The sequence below is a fragment of the Thamnophis elegans genome, chromosome 4 (assembly GCF_009769535.1).
Source record: "Thamnophis elegans isolate rThaEle1 chromosome 4, rThaEle1.pri, whole genome shotgun sequence".
Taxonomy (NCBI): domain Eukaryota; kingdom Metazoa; phylum Chordata; class Lepidosauria; order Squamata; family Colubridae; genus Thamnophis; species Thamnophis elegans.
In genome coordinates, this window is record NC_045544.1 from 116,245,379 (window position 1) to 116,265,371 (window position 19,993).

The following is a 19,993-nucleotide window of genomic DNA, read 5'->3' on the forward strand; positions in this document are numbered from 1 at the left end:
ACTGCTAGATCAGCAGTTCAGCGGTTCAAATCTCACCGGCTCAGGGTTGACTCAGCCTTCCATCCTTCCAAGGTGGGTAAAATGAGGACCCAGATTGTTGGGGGCAATATGCTGACTCTCTGTAAACCGCTTAGAGAGGCCTGAAAGGCCTATGAAGCGGTATATAAGTCTACTGCTATTGCTGCTATTGCTATATTGACTATGACATAACTAGATAAGGATCCTTGTTTCAGGCTTGAATGAAGCCACTTCAAGTCATTGTTTGTCCTTGGAAGGGCCTGGTGTTTAGATTTGAAGCAAAATATTGTACCAAATCTTCATGGGCATCTTCTTTCCCCTCTCTGATCCTTCAACAAACTCTGCCTTTTCCAAGTAGAAAGGGCTCAAGAAAAGATGGGTTTGAGTTAAATTAGCATTAAGGTGGTGGTGCAGGTAATCCTTGATTTACAGCCATAATTATGACCTGAATTTCCACTGCCGAGACAGTTGTTAGCTCTAGCTCTTAATACAATTCTATAGAACATATTTATGAGAGAGGGGAGAATAAAAGATACAGCCAAATTTTCTGGTCAATATCTGAGATGCCTGCAGATGTTCTTGGTTTAGATACCTGATTTGCTTCCACTATCCTGCAATCAGCATCTCTCGCGGAAATTGTTGAAGTGTTTTCTGGCTCTAATAACATTTCCCCCCAAAACAAATGTTTGTAGAGGATAAAGTAAACTGTCTACACAACAAATCACTGTGTATCTCTAATGGAAGATTGGCAACCTTCACATAAACGGAAGATGAAATTGCCAGAAAGACTGACTCATTTCAGTTTAAATCGATGTAAATGGAATTGAGCACCAGTACATGTCTTGTCTGAAGTCATTGGAATAATAAAAACCTTAAGTCTACACGGATTCTCCTTTTTATCATGCACTAAAGATATGAACCTGGATGTCAAATTTAGAAGTAAGGACGAAGGCAAACAATGGCTTCAAAATAATTTTAAAAATGTATTAGGGGAGTAGAGAAGGGCTGGAACTTTTACATCAAGGATAGCTTTTGGGTTAAGGGAAAAGTTGGGAACATATAGTGGATACACACAGCAGCTGCGTTGAGAGGTTTCTCCATTTGCAAAAGTGGCTGCTGTAATGGGTACAAACCCCTATTCATCAAAAGTCAGATGAGATCTATAGACTGCTTTCTGGCATCATCATGGAACCCACTGCTGTGTCAAAGAAGTGCATGGAATTTTCCAGGTAATTCATCAAACATGAAGTACAATTTACTTTTTATTTGTCATTTTGCATTTGTGTTGCATGCATTCACACAGGCAACTGCAGACGTGGAATGGAACAGGGACTCTCGTTATGGCCACAGTAGTGCTGGCTATATATTTAAGTCGGTGTTTCTCCTTTTTGTCAACTTTAAGATGTGAGGACTTCAATTCCCAAAATTCTCCAGCCAGGAAAAGAGATCTGGGAGTTGAAGTTCACACATCTTAAAGTTGCTAAGGTTGAGAAACACTGTGTTAAGTGTTCAGAAAATGGCAGCACCTGGCTGGTTTCATCCAAAGTGGGAAGTGAAAAAGGGCCAGGCCTTGTTAATACATGGGTAGACAACAGTGGTGGGATTCAAATAATTTAACAACCGGTTCTCTGCCCTAATGACCACCTAGGTAGGTGGGGCTCGGTGGTCATGTGACTGGGTGGGTGTAGCCAACTCAACATCACTCAGGTTGATGGGCACTTTGTCTTAGTTGTTACAATGTAATAAGGGAGAGGCAATTTCTGTAAGCAGGGAAATAAAAATTAGGCTGGAAATGACACCAGAATGTTTGCTTCCTGCCTTCCTTACAGGATTAGCCCTGTAAAGTGGGAAAAAATCAAAAGGAGATTTCTTCCAACAACCGGTTCTCCGAACTGCTTAGAAAATTAACAACCGGTTCTCCTGAATAGGTGCGAACCGGCTGAATCCCACCACTGGTAGACAATCACCAGGGGATTCTAGGGCAGGGATTACCAACCTTTCGGACCTCAGGGACCATTACATGCATAATTTTAAATTCCGTGGATCACTAATATGATCTGCTTAATGACCGTCTGGGTGGGCATAACTAGGTGGTCATATGACTGGGTGGGTGTGGCCAACTGAATGTCACCCACATCAAGGGGTGCCTCACCAGCCTCTTTTTGCCCCCACCTTCCACCCACTCCTCGCCTACCCGCTCGTTAGGGCCAAAACAGGAAGCAATTGTTGGAGCTCATGTTGCAGCCAGCATGAGAAAGAGTTGGCAAAACAACCTGCTCAGTTCAAATTGGATCTGACCAAGAAGGAGGCTCAGCAGAAGCACCTCACTGAGTTCTATGAGCATAGGCTTTCCAAGCAAAGGGAAGACCTGTGGGATTGCAAGGCCAGGTGCCAGTGCCTGGAGGCTCAGCAGGCTGAGATGGTCAGCCAGTTCCAGGCCATGATGCAGTCCCACTGGAATGAGGCCCTCCGGCTCTTCGCCAGCAGCAGCACTTCCCCCCAGCCTTCGCCCAAAGCCCCACACCAGGAGGCTGAAGCAGGCCCCAATTCGGAATGTCTCTCCCCCTCCAACCCACACAAAAAGACCCTGAAGGCGAGACTCTCTGCAGCAACACAAACATTCATTGCACGTATCCAGCCCAGGGGGTCATAGTGTGAGGACCCCTGATTTAGTGTAATATAAAAAATTAAAATAATTTTTCTGCAGACCACCAAAATTTTCTCACGGACCACCAGTGGTCCCCAAACTACCAGTTGGTGACCACTGTTCTAGGGCTATACATTATGAACTGGAAATGGAAAAACCGTCCTAGCAGATGACAATAGAAAAGCAACTCCACATATTTAGTCAATAACTAACTAGAGACCAGGGCTCAAGCACAATACAAAAGATACTTGACTTCTTTTAATATTGCCACTGATGTTCTTTCTCTTTTCTTCGTACAGGATAAACAACCTTGTGCATGCATGAACACAAAGGACAGGTTTCACAAAAGCTCAGACAATGTTTGTTTTTGTACACTGGCTTAATGGGGTCTGTTAAAGATCTTGGAGCTTCATTTGCATAACATTGCTAAGCTCGGCTATTGTGAAACCATTAATTTTCCATGGTTTACCGTGGTATGGAAAGCCTGCACATGTGGTTAGATTACAGTTTAGTTAGTGCACTGTTTGGTGCAAATCCAGAAACAGGTCAGTTCAGTAAACAGGAACTTGTGTGAACCTAGCTCAGATATATTTTTCTTTTCTTTTTTATTAAAAGTGTTATGTAATGGCTCTAAGGTCTTTTGAAACAGGAATTGGTTAAAACATGAAATGCATTCATTTCAGATAGATTACAATTTTTGTTTTATTTTTTGTCTCCTCAATTGGACATTACCGGAAGAAATTTCTAGTTCCCAAATTCAAACACCGCTGTGAATTTCCATTCATTTCTTTCAAAGATACATACAGTGCAAATATAAGAAAACAGATTGGTATAAAACACTAGCTGTGGTCTGCCTCTTCCATCCTATGCTTCCTCTCTCTGTGTTGAAACTCAGATAGAAAGGAAACTCAGATAGAAAGAGTGCAGAGAATAGCAACAACGATGATTAGGGGACTGGAGGCTAAAACATATGAGGAACGGTTTCAGGAACTGGGTGTGACTAGTTTAATGAAAAGAAGGACCAGGGGAGACATGATAGCAGTGTTCCAATATCTCAGGGGTTGCCACAAAGAAGAGGGAGTCTCTCTTCTCTTCAAACTATTCTCCAGGGCACCTGAGGGTAGAATAAGAAGCAATGGGTGGAAACTAATCAAGGAGAGAAGCAACTTAGAACTGAGGAGAAATTTCCTGACAGTTAGAACAATTAATCAGTGAAACAACTTGCCTCCAGAAGTTGTGAATGCTCCAACAGTGGAAGTTTTCAAGAAGATGTTGGATAACCATTTGTCTGAAATGGTATTGGGTTTCCTGTCTAGGCAGGGGGTTGGACTAGAAGACCTCCAAGGTCCCTTCCAACTCTGTTATTCTATTCTATTCTATTCTATTCTATTCTATTCTATTCTAGATTATGGACTGGAGCTTACTGTATTCTCCCCCCTCATTCTCATTGGAATCAGGTTCTTAAGAGCCAAGGTGGCGCAGTGGTTAAATGCAGCACTGCAGGCTACTGCTAGATCAGCAGGTCAGCGGTTCAAATCTCACCGGCTCAGGGTTGACTCAGCCTTCCATCCTTCCGAGGTGGGTAAAATGAGGACCCAGATTGTTGGGGGCAATATGCTGACTCTCTGTAAACTGCTTAGATAGGCCTGAAAGGCCTATGAAGCGGTATATAAGTCTACTGCTATTGCTGTTGCTATTGCTATTATTATTTCTAATTATTTACATGGCACACAAAGAGCAGATATTTTCTGGACTGTGGTAAGCAGTGTAGATTATAAAGTGTGATGCACAATCAAAAATAGTTGTTAATTAAGGAAACCTGGCTTTCTGAATTCACCCAGTCACAGAGCACACCAGAAAGCTTGGGGTAGACACGCTGGTTACACCATATGGTACTAATCAAAACTGGGATTGGTTAGCTCTGCAAAACCAATCAAACTAGCCACAGTTGCAGTTTTCCTCCTGACTTTTTTTTAACATGCCCCTGGGTGGATGCTCCTAAACTAGGCTGTCACTTAGCTTTGTCAGTTTCTTAGTTTGGCCCTCAAGTGTCACATAAACAGACCCACTGGTTTAAAAAAAAAAAAAAAACCTGGTTTAGGATTAAGCATGTTGGGTGCATCTAGCCGCCCATTTCTTTTACAGATGGAATATACATTTATTTCTAATCTGCTTCAAGTTGCTTGCTTGTATTTCAATGATGCCATGGGAGGACTTGCTTCCTTCTTCATCTCACCCAGCAATTCTTGGCCCAACTTCCCCTGACTGCAGTTGGGCCTTAGAAGGAAAACCACACAGAGGGAGAGAGAAGAATGCTACATGGGAAGGAAGGATCCTTATTTTGCATCTTCAGTCTTCATGCAATTCTCACCCCAATCCTGCACCAACTCCCAAGCACTTGGGCCCAATAGCCGATAGTTTCTGCTACGATAGGTGCTCACATTGCAGAGACGGCTGGCATGGGTATCTTCATAAATTTGTTGGACAGCAGGTGGCACAGGTGGGAATCCAGCAAGGTGAGCTAGGTCCTCCATATAGCTCCACTGCTGTTCCTTCATCTTCAGGAAGTACCGAGCCAACCCTCCCTTCTTCAAATGTAGTCCCAGCTGTCTTTCGACTTCAGCCTCCATGTCGGTCACAGAAGGGAGGGAACAGCGCCCACTTAGCACAGCCAGCGCAAATAGCACCTGGCAGTAGAAGTGCGGGAAAGGACAGATCTGCTGACAAAGGCCGATCAAGAAGAGAGACGGGTGCTGAGGGGGCAGTAAATGCTGGTAGAGGGGCCCCACTCCATAATCTGTCTCTTGTAAGCCCAACTGGGCCAAGTCCAAGAAAGGGAAGCTGTACTTGTAGCCTGTGCAGAGAATCAAGACGTCGGCTGGCATCTTGGAACCGTCTGTGAATACCACTGTCTTTTGCCCCACCTTCAGAAGTGGGGGCACCTGTATCACTTCCTTAGGCAGCCCACACACATGTTGCCTATTATGGCTGAGCACCACTTGAGCAGCTACATTAGAGAGTTGCAAGGCCAGGTCAACTCCTGATGGACCAGCGCCTACCAGCACTACAGATTGGTTGGCAAAGGGCTCTGGATAGCGGTAAGAGTGGCTGTGTAAAAGATGGCCTGGGGAGGGAGAGAGAGAGAGAGAGAGAAATGTTGGCAAGCAATAGCTTCCACCTCATCACAGGCATTCTTGCAGAGGTTACAACCAGGGGTGGGATTGAAAATTTTTAGCAACCAGCTCTCTGCCCGGTTGCTGAATGGGTGTGGCCATGGTGGGCATGGCCTCCATGGCCTTTTGCACCACGGTGAGGGTGGGGTTCGCCCTCCCCAGGCTCCGAAGGGTTTTCTCAAGCCTCTGGGAGGACGAAAACAGCCTCCCCTGGGCTCCGGAGGCCAGAAACAGGCTCGTTTCTGGACTTCTGGAACTTCCAGGAAACCCATTTTTCACCTTCCCCCAGGCTACGGAGGCTCATTTTTCACCCTCCCAGAGCCCAGTGCAGGCCCTGCACTTACCTGGCATACAAAATGGGCTGCATGGAGACTCCAGGGAGGGCGGAGTGGGGTAGGTGGGGTCAGCCAGTTCTTTCAACTACCGGTTCAGCAAACCAGATGTAAAATTAGTATCCAGTTCGCCCAAACTGATTCGAACCAGTTGAATCCCACCCCTGGTTACAATGCATATCCAACATATGTGTCTATTTCTCTGTCTCCGTATAATGGTACAGGGGGAATTACCCTGGGAGACAAGAGGAACAGCCAAAAGACTAGCCAATTGCCATGCAAAAGGTATCTCAGCCCACAGAAGGTAAAGGGGCAAGGGAAGCATCACAGAAGGGACCCTCCCTAGTTTTCTGGAAAGTAGAAGTTAAAAGAAGGGAGCAGTGCTTTCAGACTTGCAAGACTGTTACTCTAAGCTTGCAATAAAGATAATATTAGTAATCATGGCTTGTGCTTCTTGTCTGGACTACCTCAAAAAGCTGCCACTCTTCTACTTTTCTCTTGCCTGGACCTTTTTTGTCTCATTTGCCTTACCTGTTGGTCCCTTTGATGAGGTGGTGAATGGTGAATTTGCTCGCTTGATCTCTTTAGAATAGAAGGGCAGAAACCAGAAACCTGAAACCAACAACGCTGAAATCCCCTGCAAAATAGGGAGGGTCTAACTTCCTTCACAAGACATGCTTCACTTGATTACTGAATTAACCCTTTCTCTGGGTCTGCAGAATAGACTGGAACTGTAAATGAGGACCCAGATTGTTTGGGGGAAATATGCTGTCTCTGTAAACTGCTTAGAGAGGGCTGTAAAGCACTGTGAAGCAGCATATAAGTCTGCTATTGCTATGGAGTCACCAAATAAACTGAATTTGCACTTGATGCTAAACCACAAAAACATCAGTTTAGCAGTAATTAAATATCTGGATTTGACTTCGTTGGCTCTTAAGATACAGGTTATGGGTTGTGCAAAGCAGGGACGTGCAGTCACTAGAGGCAAGGGAGGCGGGGCCTCACCAGTCTCCTCAGGGAAAGGAAAGAATTTTAAATAATTTTTTTTAAATAATTAAAGCCAGGGTAGTTGCTACCAGATTTCAAGTCACAGTGGCTTGGTGTCTGCTCTCAGTATTAACTAGGAGGAGGTCAGAGAACTCGGGGCCTCCTTTGCATAAGGAATTTTTTGTCTTTTAAAAGTTAAGAAAGGGTTAAAAAGCAAAAACTTTCATATGCAAAGGAGGCACTGATTCTCCCGCCTCCTGATCGAGGAGCAGCGAATAATGCCTTATGAGCACACTTACGTTGAGCACGCTTACATTGGGCGGACAAGAGGAGAGTTGAGAGAGTTTCCACAGCTGAAAAAGGTATGTGGATTGGACGGAGGGAGGGAGGGGATTCAAATTTATTGTAATTAAATATGTAATTTTTTTATTGTGGAGTGTATGTGTGCGTGTGTGTGTTTCTTTCTTCACAGCGGTCCGGTGGGGTTGGAGGAGGCGGGGGGGGCGAGCCGGCGGAGCGCGGAGGTGGCAGGGACGTTCTCGCCGCTGTGTCCCAACAGGCCAGGCATCTCGCGTTTATGTCTGCCATAAACGCGAGATGCCTGGCCTGTTGGACACAGTGGTGGCAGGGGGAGGAATGGGCTGGGTGGGCTGGCTGGCTGGGGAGAGGGGAGCCCTTTAAAGCCCTGCTGCCGCGTCTTTCCAGCAAGACTTCCTTTTGGTTCGCGGTTTCCCTTGCCTGCCTTAACTAACTTTAGAGTGCTGGCAGGCAGGGCTCGGCCGCCATTCAGTGAAACATGTTTCGCTGAATGGTGGCCGAGCCCATGCCTTTAAAGTGCCGGCTTGCCTTCTGGGCCGGCCGGCGCGGAAGGCAAGCTGGCACTTAAAGGCATGCCGACACTTTAGAGCTCGGCCGCCATTCAGCGAAACGTGTTTCGCTGAATAGCGGCCGAGCTCTAAAGTGCTGGCATGCCTTTAAAGTGCTGGTTTGCCTTCTGGGTGTCCCGGCTCCATCTGAGATACTTCACGCCGCCGTCGCACTCCACCGCCTTGCTCCCCCCCGCCTCCTCCAACAAACAATCCTGCTGCCCTGGCCTGCAGCCAGCCCAGCACCGAGCGGGGAAGAGGAGGAGGAGGAGGAGGAGGAGGAGGAGAGCAGTGAGTCCTTGTGTTGGCCGGCTAGCCAGGCAGGGAGCAGGTCGGGCGGGGGGTGGGTGGGCTGGCTGCAGGCCGGGGCAGCAGGATTGTTCGTTGGAGGAGGCGGGGGGGCAAGGCGGTGGAGCACGACGGCGGCGAGAAGCAACACCCCCGCCGCTGTGTCCGACAGGCATCTCGCGTTTATGGCGGACATAAACGCGAGACGCCTGTCGGACACAGTGCCGGGGATGTTGCTTCTCGCCACTGCTGCGGTCTTGCCTCACCAAAGGTAACCCTCACCGCACGTCACTGGTGCAAAGGTATTTATTATATCTTTGTCTCATCTTGTTAAATGAATGCAGCCTACAGAATACATTTCTAACTTCTTCTCCTTCTTATCATGCCCTTTGGATACCTGGATACCCTCAGTTGGAGCTATATGGAGACTTCCTTCTCTTGAAGTGTTCCTCCTTGCCTCTTCCCAGAACTTAAATAGGCTGTATGCGCTGTCTCTGGAGCATTGTATTCAACTATTGGAAGCTAAATGGCTTTCATTTAATAGAATTTCCTCCTCTTTATTCTTGTTTTTGAAATCCAAGCCTGGTAAAATGACTGTGGTGCTTCCAGGAGGCATTGAGATACAACAAGAACGAGGGCTTATTGCTTTCTGTTTGGTTGCAAACATAGAATTTAACACTTCCCATTAAATGGAAAGGGAACAGTTTGTTTCTTTTGTAAATGAGCTATTCAACTATGCAACAATTCTGATCCATGAAGAAGAAACTTTACATTCTCTGCATTCACTCAGACAGGGCAGCTTACGGTAATAATGTATTAAAAAGTATTATGTAGCATAATAGTCATAATAAATTTAAAACAATATTAAGATAATGATGGCATTTTTGAAATGGTTGTCTGGTGTAACTCTGCACTGCAACAAAAAAACAAACAAACAGATTCACGCACAAAAATAATCCATGATCAAAGCATGAATATGCAAGGCAGAACTAAGTTCATGGAATTGGCTGCTGAAGACATAAGGGTAGCCATTGGCTTCAAATAAGATCAAGCACATTCATGAAAGATACATGTATTATTGGCTATTAGGCACAGGGCTGAGCTAAATGAAACATCAACATTTAGAGGCAGCTTACATCTAAACAACGTGGTAAGGGAACAACACCAGAACAAAAGGCTACTGCCTTCTTTCTCAGGTTGGGTATTTTCCAGGAACTCTTGGTTGGAGAATCTAATAAGTAAATTGTCTATGAAATAAGTCTCTAGAGTGTAGACTATTTCAATTGATTGGGTGATGGGGAAGTAATAAGCTGGACCTGATGGTTTTAGCCTGATCCAGCCACAAGGGTTCACCGACAAATGTGCGATAGACATATGCGCACCGATAAAACTGTGACGTCAAAATCGCTAATTGATTTTTGACAATAGCGTGATGACAAATGCGCGACGACAAAATCGCGCATACGTACGTTATAACCCTAACCCTAACCCTAACCCTAAAGTTTTTTCAATTTTATTGTGCTTGTCGGCACGATTTTGACGTCGCGAATTTGCGGGCACGATTTTGATGTTGCGAATTTGTGGGCGCGATTTTGACATTGTGGTTTTGTCATCACGGTTTTGTCGGCGCACATATGTCTATCGCGCAATTGTCGGGTCACGAGCAACAAGTTCACCCTTTTCTCCAAAGAGTAAGGAAGGTTTATAGCTTACCTTGGAAAGAGTCCAACCCAGGAATGGGAGGTATAAATGGGACAGTGTAATGGCTGCAGAAATAAAATAATTAGAATGGAGGTTGGAGAACAGAGACACGTCAAGCATTAGAATGTATTCCCCTTTTCTTATTTGATTTACAAAAGCATCAAATGATTTGCCTGGTCTTTCATTCATTCTAACATGATTTTGCAGGAATCATGAGGTTAGTCATCTACACTCTACACCCGTGATGGCAAACCTATGGCATGCATGCCAGAAGTGGCACACAGAGCCATCTCTCTGGGCACACAGAGCCATTGGCCATTGCTCTTCCAGGTTCTGGTGAGCCAGCCAGCTGGTCTTCATGCGCATGGGAGTGCCAGAAGCTGAAAGAGCAGTTGCCCCATGTGCATGCACGCGCCGGGAAGATGATCTTCCAATTTCAAGCATACACATGCATGCCAACCACATACGTGTGCATGTACACCGGTTTCTGGTGTACATGCACATGTAAAAACCAGATGGCCGGTGTGCATGTGCGCTCCGGAAACTGGAAAATCGTCTTCTCAGCTTGCGCATGCACATGGGGGGGGGGTTGCTCTTTTGGTTTCTGGCACTCCCACACATGTGAAGACCAGGTGTCCAGTGCACTGGAACCCAGAAGAGCAAGGGGAGCAGGGCTGCCAGCCAGGATGGGCGGGCTGGGGCTTCCCTCCATCCCCGGTGCAAGGACCCCCAAAAGGCCAGATGGAGCCAGCGCATGCGCACTGGACAGCTGGTCTTCATGCATCTGTGTGCCAGAAACCAGAAGAGCAGATGGCTGCTCATCTGCGGTGTCAAAAAGGTTCATGCATGCTCCCGTTTCAGCACTCGGTGCTGAAACAGTTAACCATCACTGCTCTAAACTCTCTCTTTGAATGTTCACCTCCCCGCAAAGCAACAACAACAACAGCAATAACTTCACACTTGGAAGTTAAACTTGGAAACAACTAATTTGTTGCTCCTTCTCTTCTTATCAAAAGCGCCATCTGAGCTCAACTAGGACTCACCCAGTGCAGACCATGATGGCATCAAAGTTCTCTGTGACTTGCTGAGCTGATTCTGGGTGCTGCACTGTTGCTGTGATCTCCCAGCCACCTAGGCTGCCTGCATCCCTCGGGACAGGCCTGACCTCCTCCACTTGCCATTGGAACTGGTGGAGCAAAATGGAAGAGAATAGGTGAGTTCTGTAAGTGGTGATTATTCTGCAGCAAAACTAATAGTATAGTGGGGAAGGTGTTAGGCCAGAAACTAGGACACTGTGAGTTACATGCCTCCCTTTGACATGGAAGCCAGCTGGGTGACTTTGGTCCATTTACTCTCTCTCACCCCAGTCCATTTCAGAGGGTTGTTATTGTCGGGGCATATAGGAGGCAGGAGTATTACATATGTTTGCTATTGTAAGTTGACTCACTCACTCACTCTCTCTGTCTCTCTGTCTCTCTCTCTCTCCCCCCTCCTTCCCTCTCTCCCTCTCTTCCATCCATATCTATTTATCTATCTATCTATCCATCCATCCATCCATCCATCCATCATCCATCATCCATCATCCACCATCCATCCATCCATCCATCCATCCATCCATCCATCTATCTTCCATCATCTATCTATCTATCTATCTGTCTGTCTGTCTGTCTGTCTGTCTGTCTGTCTGTCTGTCTGTCTATCTATCTATCTATCTATCTATCTTCTATCTTCTATCTTCTATCTTCTATCATCTATCCATCTATCTTCTATCATCTATCTATCCATCCATCATCCATCATCCATCATCCATCCATCTATCCATCTATCCACCATCCATCCATCCATCCATCCATCCATCTATCTATCTATCTATCACCTATCATCTATCCATCTATCTTCTATCATCTATCTATCCATCCATCATCCATCATCCATCATCCATCATCCATCATCCATCATCCATCCATCCATCCATCCATCCATCCATCCATCCATCCATCCATCCATCCATCCATCTATCTATCTATCTATCTATCTATCTATCTATCTATCTATCTATCTATCTATCTATCTCAGGATAACAATACCAAGCTCTTTGGGAAGGGTTTGATAAGGGTATAAAAATGCCAAATCCCTTCTAAACATCGTGGCTGGTTGTGGGATCAATCATAATAATTATATAAACAGAGGTAGCATTTACTCTGCCTTGCATTGAAAGATCTCTAGAGGCAAAACTTGGCAACTCATTGTGCTCGCGTTCCCCCCCTCCTCCCCAGGGAGCATGTGCCTATTTTTGCTCTGCCACTCCCTGCTTTGAACAGCCCCGTCATCTCTCACCCTGATATGCTCACAGACTCCAGACTGCTCTGCATAGCTATCCAGGTAGGCCAAAACATCCGAGTGGTGCAGGAATGAAGGCAGTGATGGGTCAAAGGGGAAATCTGGAAAGGCCATTGATTCCTTGGGCAGATTGGTCCTAGGAGCAGAAGCAGGATAAAGCACCCTTTTTGCACTGCATTCCACTCCTTTTCCCTGCCCAGGCTCCTTCCTTTTTTTATATATTTAAAGAATACCTGTCTGAGGCCTCCTCCTATGCTTTCCAGCACACTGGCAGACATTGGCATAAAGAGCCCATCCCAAAGCACAGAGAAGCTGTCGCACCCTTCAGGGACTTACCTGAGGTCCCGGTACATGCTGGAATGGATGATTCTTCCCGTGGCATCTTCTTTCTCCTCTGTGTAAATCCAGGTGCCTCCCAAGCGATCCGAGGACTCAAATACCACGGGTGGAGCAAAAATCTCAGAAGAGGCAAGGATGTGCCGCGCGGCACACAGTCCCGCTGCTCCAGCCCCAATGACTGCCACGCGCAGTTTTGTCGGTACCATTTGGCAAAAGGGTCTGCAGGGGAAAAGTAGAAGGTTTACCTACCATAAGCATCGCAAACGAGCCCTCCAGGAATGTGGACTGAAGAAGCCTGGGCAGCCAGACTTCCCTTTGACTCCAGGGGATAAGATAGAACAGTCATCACACTCAAAGTCCAAAAATTCATCATTGAAATTACTGGCTTTGGTAAAACCTGGGGCTTTAGAGAGTAATTTGTTAAGGATTAACAGGAAGAGAGAAATAGATGAGATAATTGAGCATAGGATAAAAAGAGGTCATACATCCACGACTTGCAACAGTTCATTTAATGACTGTTCAAAGTTACAATGGCACTGAAGAATTTGATTTATGACTGTTTTTCACAGTTACAACCCGTGCAGCATCCACACGATCAAAGTTCAGGTGCTTGAAAACTGGATCATATTTATGAGCGTTGTTGGGTCCCAAGGTCATGTGAGTACCTTTTGCAACCTTCTCACCAGCAAACTCAATGGAAAAGCCAGATTCACTTAGCAACCAGGTTACTAACTTATCAATAGCAGCGCTTCACTTAACAACTATGGTAAGAAAAGTTGTAAAATGGGGCAAAAGTCACTTAACAACAAAAATTTTGGGCTCAAGGACTACCTATATGCCCAGAAAAAGACAAGATCTCAAACCATGGAGCTCTATGCCCAACTCTGTTGCCATTCCTGAGACAACCATCATTTTGAATTATTGGAATACCCATCATGCGGGGACCAGAATTCTGCTTGGTTGTATTTAACTAAAATGTAATAAACTCAGAATTCTCTGTCAGGTGCATGTAATAAAAACTAAGGAAAAAGAAGATCCTGTTTCATAAGAAGCCTTGAGATTTTCTATAAAGCAAATAGAATTAGTCTGGGCTAGAAACACTGTAGTGTTCCTAAGAATGAGTATTGACATTTAATCTCAGAAAGGAACACAAAAAAGCAAGAGGCAAAGCATCATTCCAATAGCTCCATCGCTGTGGCTGATGCTAAGCTGATGCAAAGCACATCAAAAATGCTTCATGTTAATAAATCATTGTTTAAAGACGGTTATAAAGTTATAATATTGTGTGGGCCTGGAGAGGAGAGTTGAGATAATTAGTAAATAACCTTTAGTTAACTACAATAATAGCAATGAAATGTTAATGGACAATATTTAATGATACATACAGGTGTGTTGGGGGAATGCTCAGATATCCTACTTAACCGAATTAATTTTAGAATATGTCATGAAGGTGTAATGATATTGGAGATATATTGAAATTGCAAATGAACGGCAGTAGATGGTTGTGTCTTCCAATATAAATGATTCTAGATAAAAACATGTTTAAACAATGGTAACCAAATGAGAATTAAGGTACAGGGATAGTAAAATGTATAACTTTTCTTTCTTGATTTAAAATGTACAACATGATTTAAATGAAGTATATGTAAGGACTGTGGAAGAAACGCACAGAATATATTTGTAACCAATCGATACGCTTTCAACAAGATGTAATGAAAGATGATTTTTCTTTCTTTCTGTTTAATTAAAACAATAAAAAAAATTCTCAAAAAAAATATGCTTCAGAGCTTCACCTCTGAATATACATTTGTTGCATAAGCACATAGCGCCAAGCTGTGTCTCTTCCAACAGGTAACTGTTCTTTTAGGGTTGTAGGAATAAGAGTTGCCTCCAATCCTTTCACTTAGCATTACCATTGCCCTTTGTACGTTGCTTCTGAAAGGGACAAGCCAACCATAGTGATGATTAAATGATTAGCTTGTGCATTAACTGGATGTGCCTCGTCATGTCTACTTGCTTTCCTCTTGACTTCATTCTTTTCCTCTCCCCTTTGACTTTGTTCCTTTCACCAATAAAACTGCAAGGGAAAAACTACAGAAAGACCATAGAGCAAAACATTGGGGTGTGGGGGAAGATAAACAAATTATCGTCTGGAAACAATTTATAGTTGCAACATGAGAATTCCTCCATTCAAAGTGTTGGTCTTTGGTACACTGTGTAGGCAGTGAGAAATCAAATAAGCCCTTACAGCTGCTTTTGAGCCTTTCCAGGTTTGCTGGCTGGGGAACTCTGGGAGTTGAAATCCGCACGTCTTCAAGCCGAGCCACAGTGGTGTAGTGGTTGGAGTGCAGTACTGCAGGCTACTTCTGCTGATTGCCGGCTGCCTGCAATTTGGCAGTTCAAATCTCATCAGGCTCAAGGTTGACTCAGCCTTCCATACTTCCGAGGTGGGTAAAATGAGGACCCAAATTGTTGGGGGCAATAGGCTGACTTTGTAAACCACTTAGAGAGGGCTGTAAAGCATTGTAAAGCGGTATATAAGTCTAAGTGCTATTGCCAAGATTGAGAAACACTGGGCCGAGCCTCGAGGTCTTCATCCACTGAGGTGGGATGACATTCTCCTGCTTTGCTTAACCTCACCTGTCTCTCCCTCCTGAAGAGTTCAGATTCCATGCCAGCACTAATATTGTCCATATTGAGCTCCTTCTCCTTGTAAGCTTGACAAGGACTCACCCTTTTGCTTATTTCCCCAAATATCATTGAAATGAACAGTGCAATAATCTCTGGCTGAGTTTGCACAACATTCATGATTGGTTCAGTCAAAGACCTTTCAGTTGCAATCACACAGCAAAGGAAGGTTGATTACTGTTAATTTGGATTGCTTTTAGGGTGACTCAGTGTGTTGTGCAAACTCCGTCTATCTAGTTAATTTATGTTTCAACACGTCAGCTCAGAAAATGAATTACTTCAGTAGCTAACTTAAGCATAATGTATAAGCTCATCTGTAATGATACATGACTGACATTGATAGTTTGGCCTTTGAGAATGCTTGACAATTAGAATTTCCATAATATTAGCTTATCATTTTTTTTTGCCTGGAACAGCTCTTTGCAAGCTCAGGACTAATTTCTTTTTAATCAAAGGGATAAATCAACTGGCTGTGCTATAGGTACTCCTCAACTTATGACCACAATAGAGCTCACATTTTTGGTTGCTAAGTGAAGCCTATGTTAAGTGAGTTTTGCTTCATTTGATGGCCTTTCTTGCCACAGTTAAGTGAATCACTGCAGTTGTTAATTTAGCATCAGTCATTAAGTGAATCTGATTTCCCCATTGCTTGTCAAAATGTTGCAAAACGTGATCACATGACCCCAGGATACTGCAACTGTCATATGTACGAACCAGTGGTCAAACACCTGAATTTTGATCATGTGACTACAGGGATGTTATAATGTAAGTGTGAAAAAATGGTCTGGAGTCCCTTTATCCAGCACCATTGTAAAACTGAACGGTCACTAAATAAATTGTTATAAGTCAAGGACCATTTGCAAATGCTTGGCCTTTGGCAGCTGAAGTCCAGCAACAACAGCCTCAAAGTAAAAGTGCTTCTTTTTTAAGTACAGATGCAGAGAGGAGAGAGGGTGAGAACAGAGTGTTCCCCCCCCCCCCCGTAACTGATTCTGAGAGTTACAGATTTTGAGAGCTGGACAGTCACAGCACCTACAACGCATTCTGGATGATATAGCTTGGGGGGCTGCCCCTCAGACTAAATCCAAGTGTCTATGTGGTGTATGAATCCCCTCCTTTGAACAGTCCCATGTCCTCAGTCTCTCACCAGACTGATCCTGTGAAACTCTGACCTGCCCGAATATCTTGAGTGGGTTCCCACAACTTGGTTAAAATGGTTAGCGCGGTTCCAATCGACTCATTCTGTGGTTTAGGCTACATGTATCACATCATGTCGCTCACTGCATTGGACAGACCGTGTGCTGCAGACACAGCAATTGCATTTATTAATCCAGGATTAGGGTGCTTGTCAAGGCAGCCTTCGAATTAGACACGAGGGACACGGATCAGAGCCACTGGCAATTTGGTAGAATTGTTCATTCCAGTTGAAACTCAACTCCCAGCAGTTCTCCAGTGCCGATCCTTCCAACTTATTATCAAAACCAGGACGGCTGCCCCAGCAGAGGGACAGTGTGGAGGAAACCCCAGTAATTAATTAAAACTATTTCATGACAAAGGTTTTGCACTCTTCTGTACACAATAGAATTCCCTAGGCTACTAGGCTCGAAATTCTTGGTTTGGATAACTTAGAACTGTGTCACTTGCGGTCAGACCTAGGCATAGCATACAAAATTATACGTAGTAATGCTTTACCTGTAAATGATTTTTTCTGTTTTAATCACAATAATAGGCGTGGGAACAACTGCTTTAAACTCAATGCAAATCATTCTAAACTTGACTGTAAAAAATATGATTTCTGTAATAGAGGTGTCATAGTCTGGAATGCTCTAATTGATCCAGTTGTCTCAACTACAAATTTCCATAGTTTCAGTCACAAATGGACTTCCTTACGTGGACCTTACTTCGTACTTAAGTGGTCAGTAGAGGGGGTGTGCATAAGTGCACTAACATGCCACTAACGTGCCTATCGTCACTGTCATTGTATTTCCCCCCCTTTTTTTCTTCTTGTTCTCATTTTGATTAGACAAATTCTAATAAATAAAAAAGTAGAAATAAATAAATAAAATAGGGGGCCAGCCAAGTGTTTTGCAAAGTTCCGCGTTTAGCTGCCCAAGAGAGTCTCAGGGCTGAGAATGACACTTGGACCAGTGTGGCAGCGAGCGGTGCTAGCATCTGGCCCACCAACTCCTCCATCGATTCATTAGGGCAGAGGTCTCCAAACCTGGGAACTTTAAGGCTTGTGGACTTCAACTCCCAGAATTCCACAGCCAGCTGGGGAATTCTGGGAGTTGAAGTCCACAATGTTGTCCCCAATTTGGGTCTGAGCCTGGTGCCGAAGCCAATGATGGACATGAGGTGCAGGTTTTCTGATTGCTTTTTATTGGAGTACTCCAAGGAAAAGGGTTCCTGGTCAAAAGGCCAAAAACCAAGAACAAAGGATTAGGAAAGCTTTATACATTTTCACTAAAGGAGAAAGTGGGACAAGGTGAAATAATAAGAAATATCCTCTGATAAACATTTTAGCAATCATTCTACAATGTGTTCTATTGGTCTATAGCTGTCCCATTCCTAAGCCTTGGCTAATGAATGCCCCAGGAGTTATCTAATAGACATTTCATTTGCTGCCAGCCATCTCTATTCCTAACTTTTAGCTGAGGTCTGCAAGTTGTCTAATTCTTGTTACTTTTATCAACTTTCTAGCTATCCATAATTGCTACAAGCTTTACACATGCATATTTCCTGTTGATAAGCATTCTTGGTTCTTGTCCTATAGACACACACATCCCAATTACAGCCTTCCTGATTTACTTTCAAGCGTGTGCCATGACCTTGCTTTATTTTAGCAGCCAGCCCATCAACAAGTCTTAAAGTTCCCAAGTTTGGACACCCCTGTATTAGGGGGCCTCCTCCAGAGCTGGGAACTTTTCGCTGCCCGCAAACCAAGGCGGGCTGTTTTGCCCTTCTGTTTGTGTTCACGCCCGCGTTATTCTTCAGTTGCTGCTGTCACCGCCGACCCCAAAGCGGAAACACTCACCGCTCGTAGCCCGGTCACAGCAGCTCGAGTCTCCCCCAGTCCCTGGTGGTTGGAAACGCGCAGTCCAAGGCGAGCAGACCTCTCACTCCTCCGGGCCAGAACGGAGGAGGCGGGGGTAGCAGCAATAACTGCAGGCTCCTCCTGGTGCCTGCTTTGGATCCCTCTCCACGCTCTACCAGGGAGGGCGGGAGAGGAAGAGCGACCAATTGTGGGACAAGGCAAAGGGCAGCGCTGCCCCTCTTCCGAGGACCATCCTCCGCCCTTCCATAGCCAGCCTCTTGGCCCAGGGAGACAGAACGGCTGACAGACTGTGGGAACTGGCTGAAGGATTCCCGGGAGAATCCTTCTGCCCCCTCAGCTCCTAGCAAGACATGGTTTATTGGGCGGGGGTGTGTCAAAAGTTATTCTCTCTTTTCCCTGAAACATCCCTTCATCATTGGAAAAGAGATCTAGCCTTGCTTTAAACACCAGGATGGCCCTGGACAACCACTGTATGTATCAAGGGAGATGACAAGATGCCTACTCAGTTACAAACCTAGCAATATGGCTTGTTGGACTTTGGCTAGTTTCTGGGGTAGAGCTGATGTGTGAACCCAGAGATTGCAAAAAAAAAAAAAAAAAAAAAAAAAAAAAAAAAAAAAAAAAACCTCACCACAATGGTTACCAACCTGCCTTCCATTGAGGACCTGTATGAGTCAAAAAGAGGGCTGTGAAAATATTTACAGACCCCTCACATCCTGGACATAAATTGTGTTAACTCCTACCCTCGAAACGATGCTATAGAGCACTGCTCACCAAGACAACTAGACACAAGAACAGTTTTTTCCTGAACGCCATCATTCTGCTAAACAAATAATTCCCTCAACACTGTCAAACTATTCACTAAGGCTGCATTACTATTGCTATTAATCTTCTCATTGTTCCTATCACCCATCTCCTCCCACTTAGGACTATATGACTGTAACTTTGTTGCTTGTATCCTTACGATTTATATTGATTCTTTCTTAGTATGATTTGATTGCTTATCTGTACTCTATGACTATCATTAAGTGTTGTACCTTATGATTCATGACGAATGTATCTTTTCTTTTATGTACACTGAGAGCATATGCACCAAAGACAAATTCCTTGTGTGTCCAATCACACTTGGCCCATAAAGAATTCTATTCTATTCAGGCTAGAAACCAGATATCAGTGGGTTCAAGTCCCACCTTAGCCATGAAAACCAACCAGGTGACCTTGGACCAGTCATTCTCTCAGCCCAATTCACCTTCCACCTCCCAGGGTTGTTGTTGGGAAAATAGGAGAATGGTGTGTATGTTTGCCACCTTGTGAAAGTAATAGAGGAATACAAATAAATGCATGCATTGCATACATAAATTGACATGCATCAGACATGTTCTGCTTCATGTTTCTTTCACTTTCGGGTAAAGAGAGACCGCCTGCTGCCAATTACCTCCCACAGACCCGTTAGATCGCACAGGGTCGGCTTCCTCCGGGTTCCGTCTACCAGCCAATGCCATCTGGCTACCACCCGGGGGAGGGCCTTCTCTGTTGCAGCTCCGGCCCTTTGGAATGAA

The 19,993-nt window shown here is 44.7% G+C and overlaps 1 protein-coding gene across 1 annotated transcript; it reads right to left on the minus strand.

Moving 5' to 3' along the window:
- Positions 1-4,862: 4,862 nt before the first annotated feature.
- LOC116508070 (flavin-containing monooxygenase FMO GS-OX-like 2) lies at positions 4,863-18,587 on the minus strand. Its single transcript, XM_032216535.1, has 6 exons — positions 18,414-18,587; positions 12,689-12,910; positions 12,350-12,488; positions 11,056-11,198; positions 10,025-10,077; positions 4,863-5,789 (listed from the first exon to the last, which is right to left on the minus strand). Exons 2-6 carry the CDS (start codon positions 12,895-12,897, stop codon positions 5,002-5,004), a joined length of 1,332 nt encoding a protein of 443 aa, XP_032072426.1. The 5' UTR covers positions 12,898-12,910; positions 18,414-18,587; the 3' UTR covers positions 4,863-5,001.
- Between the last annotated feature and the right edge of the window lie 1,406 nt (positions 18,588-19,993).

Bases quoted from the DNA above. Each gene is read 5' to 3' on its own strand.
- LOC116508070 (XM_032216535.1), bottom strand. From the start codon at position 12,897: ATGGTACCGACAAAACTGCGCGTGGCAGTCATTGGGGCTGGAGCAGCG. The intron at 10,078-11,055 runs GTGAGTCCTAGT...TTATTTCTGCAG, and splicing joins GCCATCATGGTCTGCACTGG to CCATTACACTGTCCCATTTA. The intron at 5,790-10,024 runs GTAAGCTATAAA...CTCCCTCCCCAG, and splicing joins TGGGTTGGACTCTTTCCAAG to GCCATCTTTTACACAGCCAC.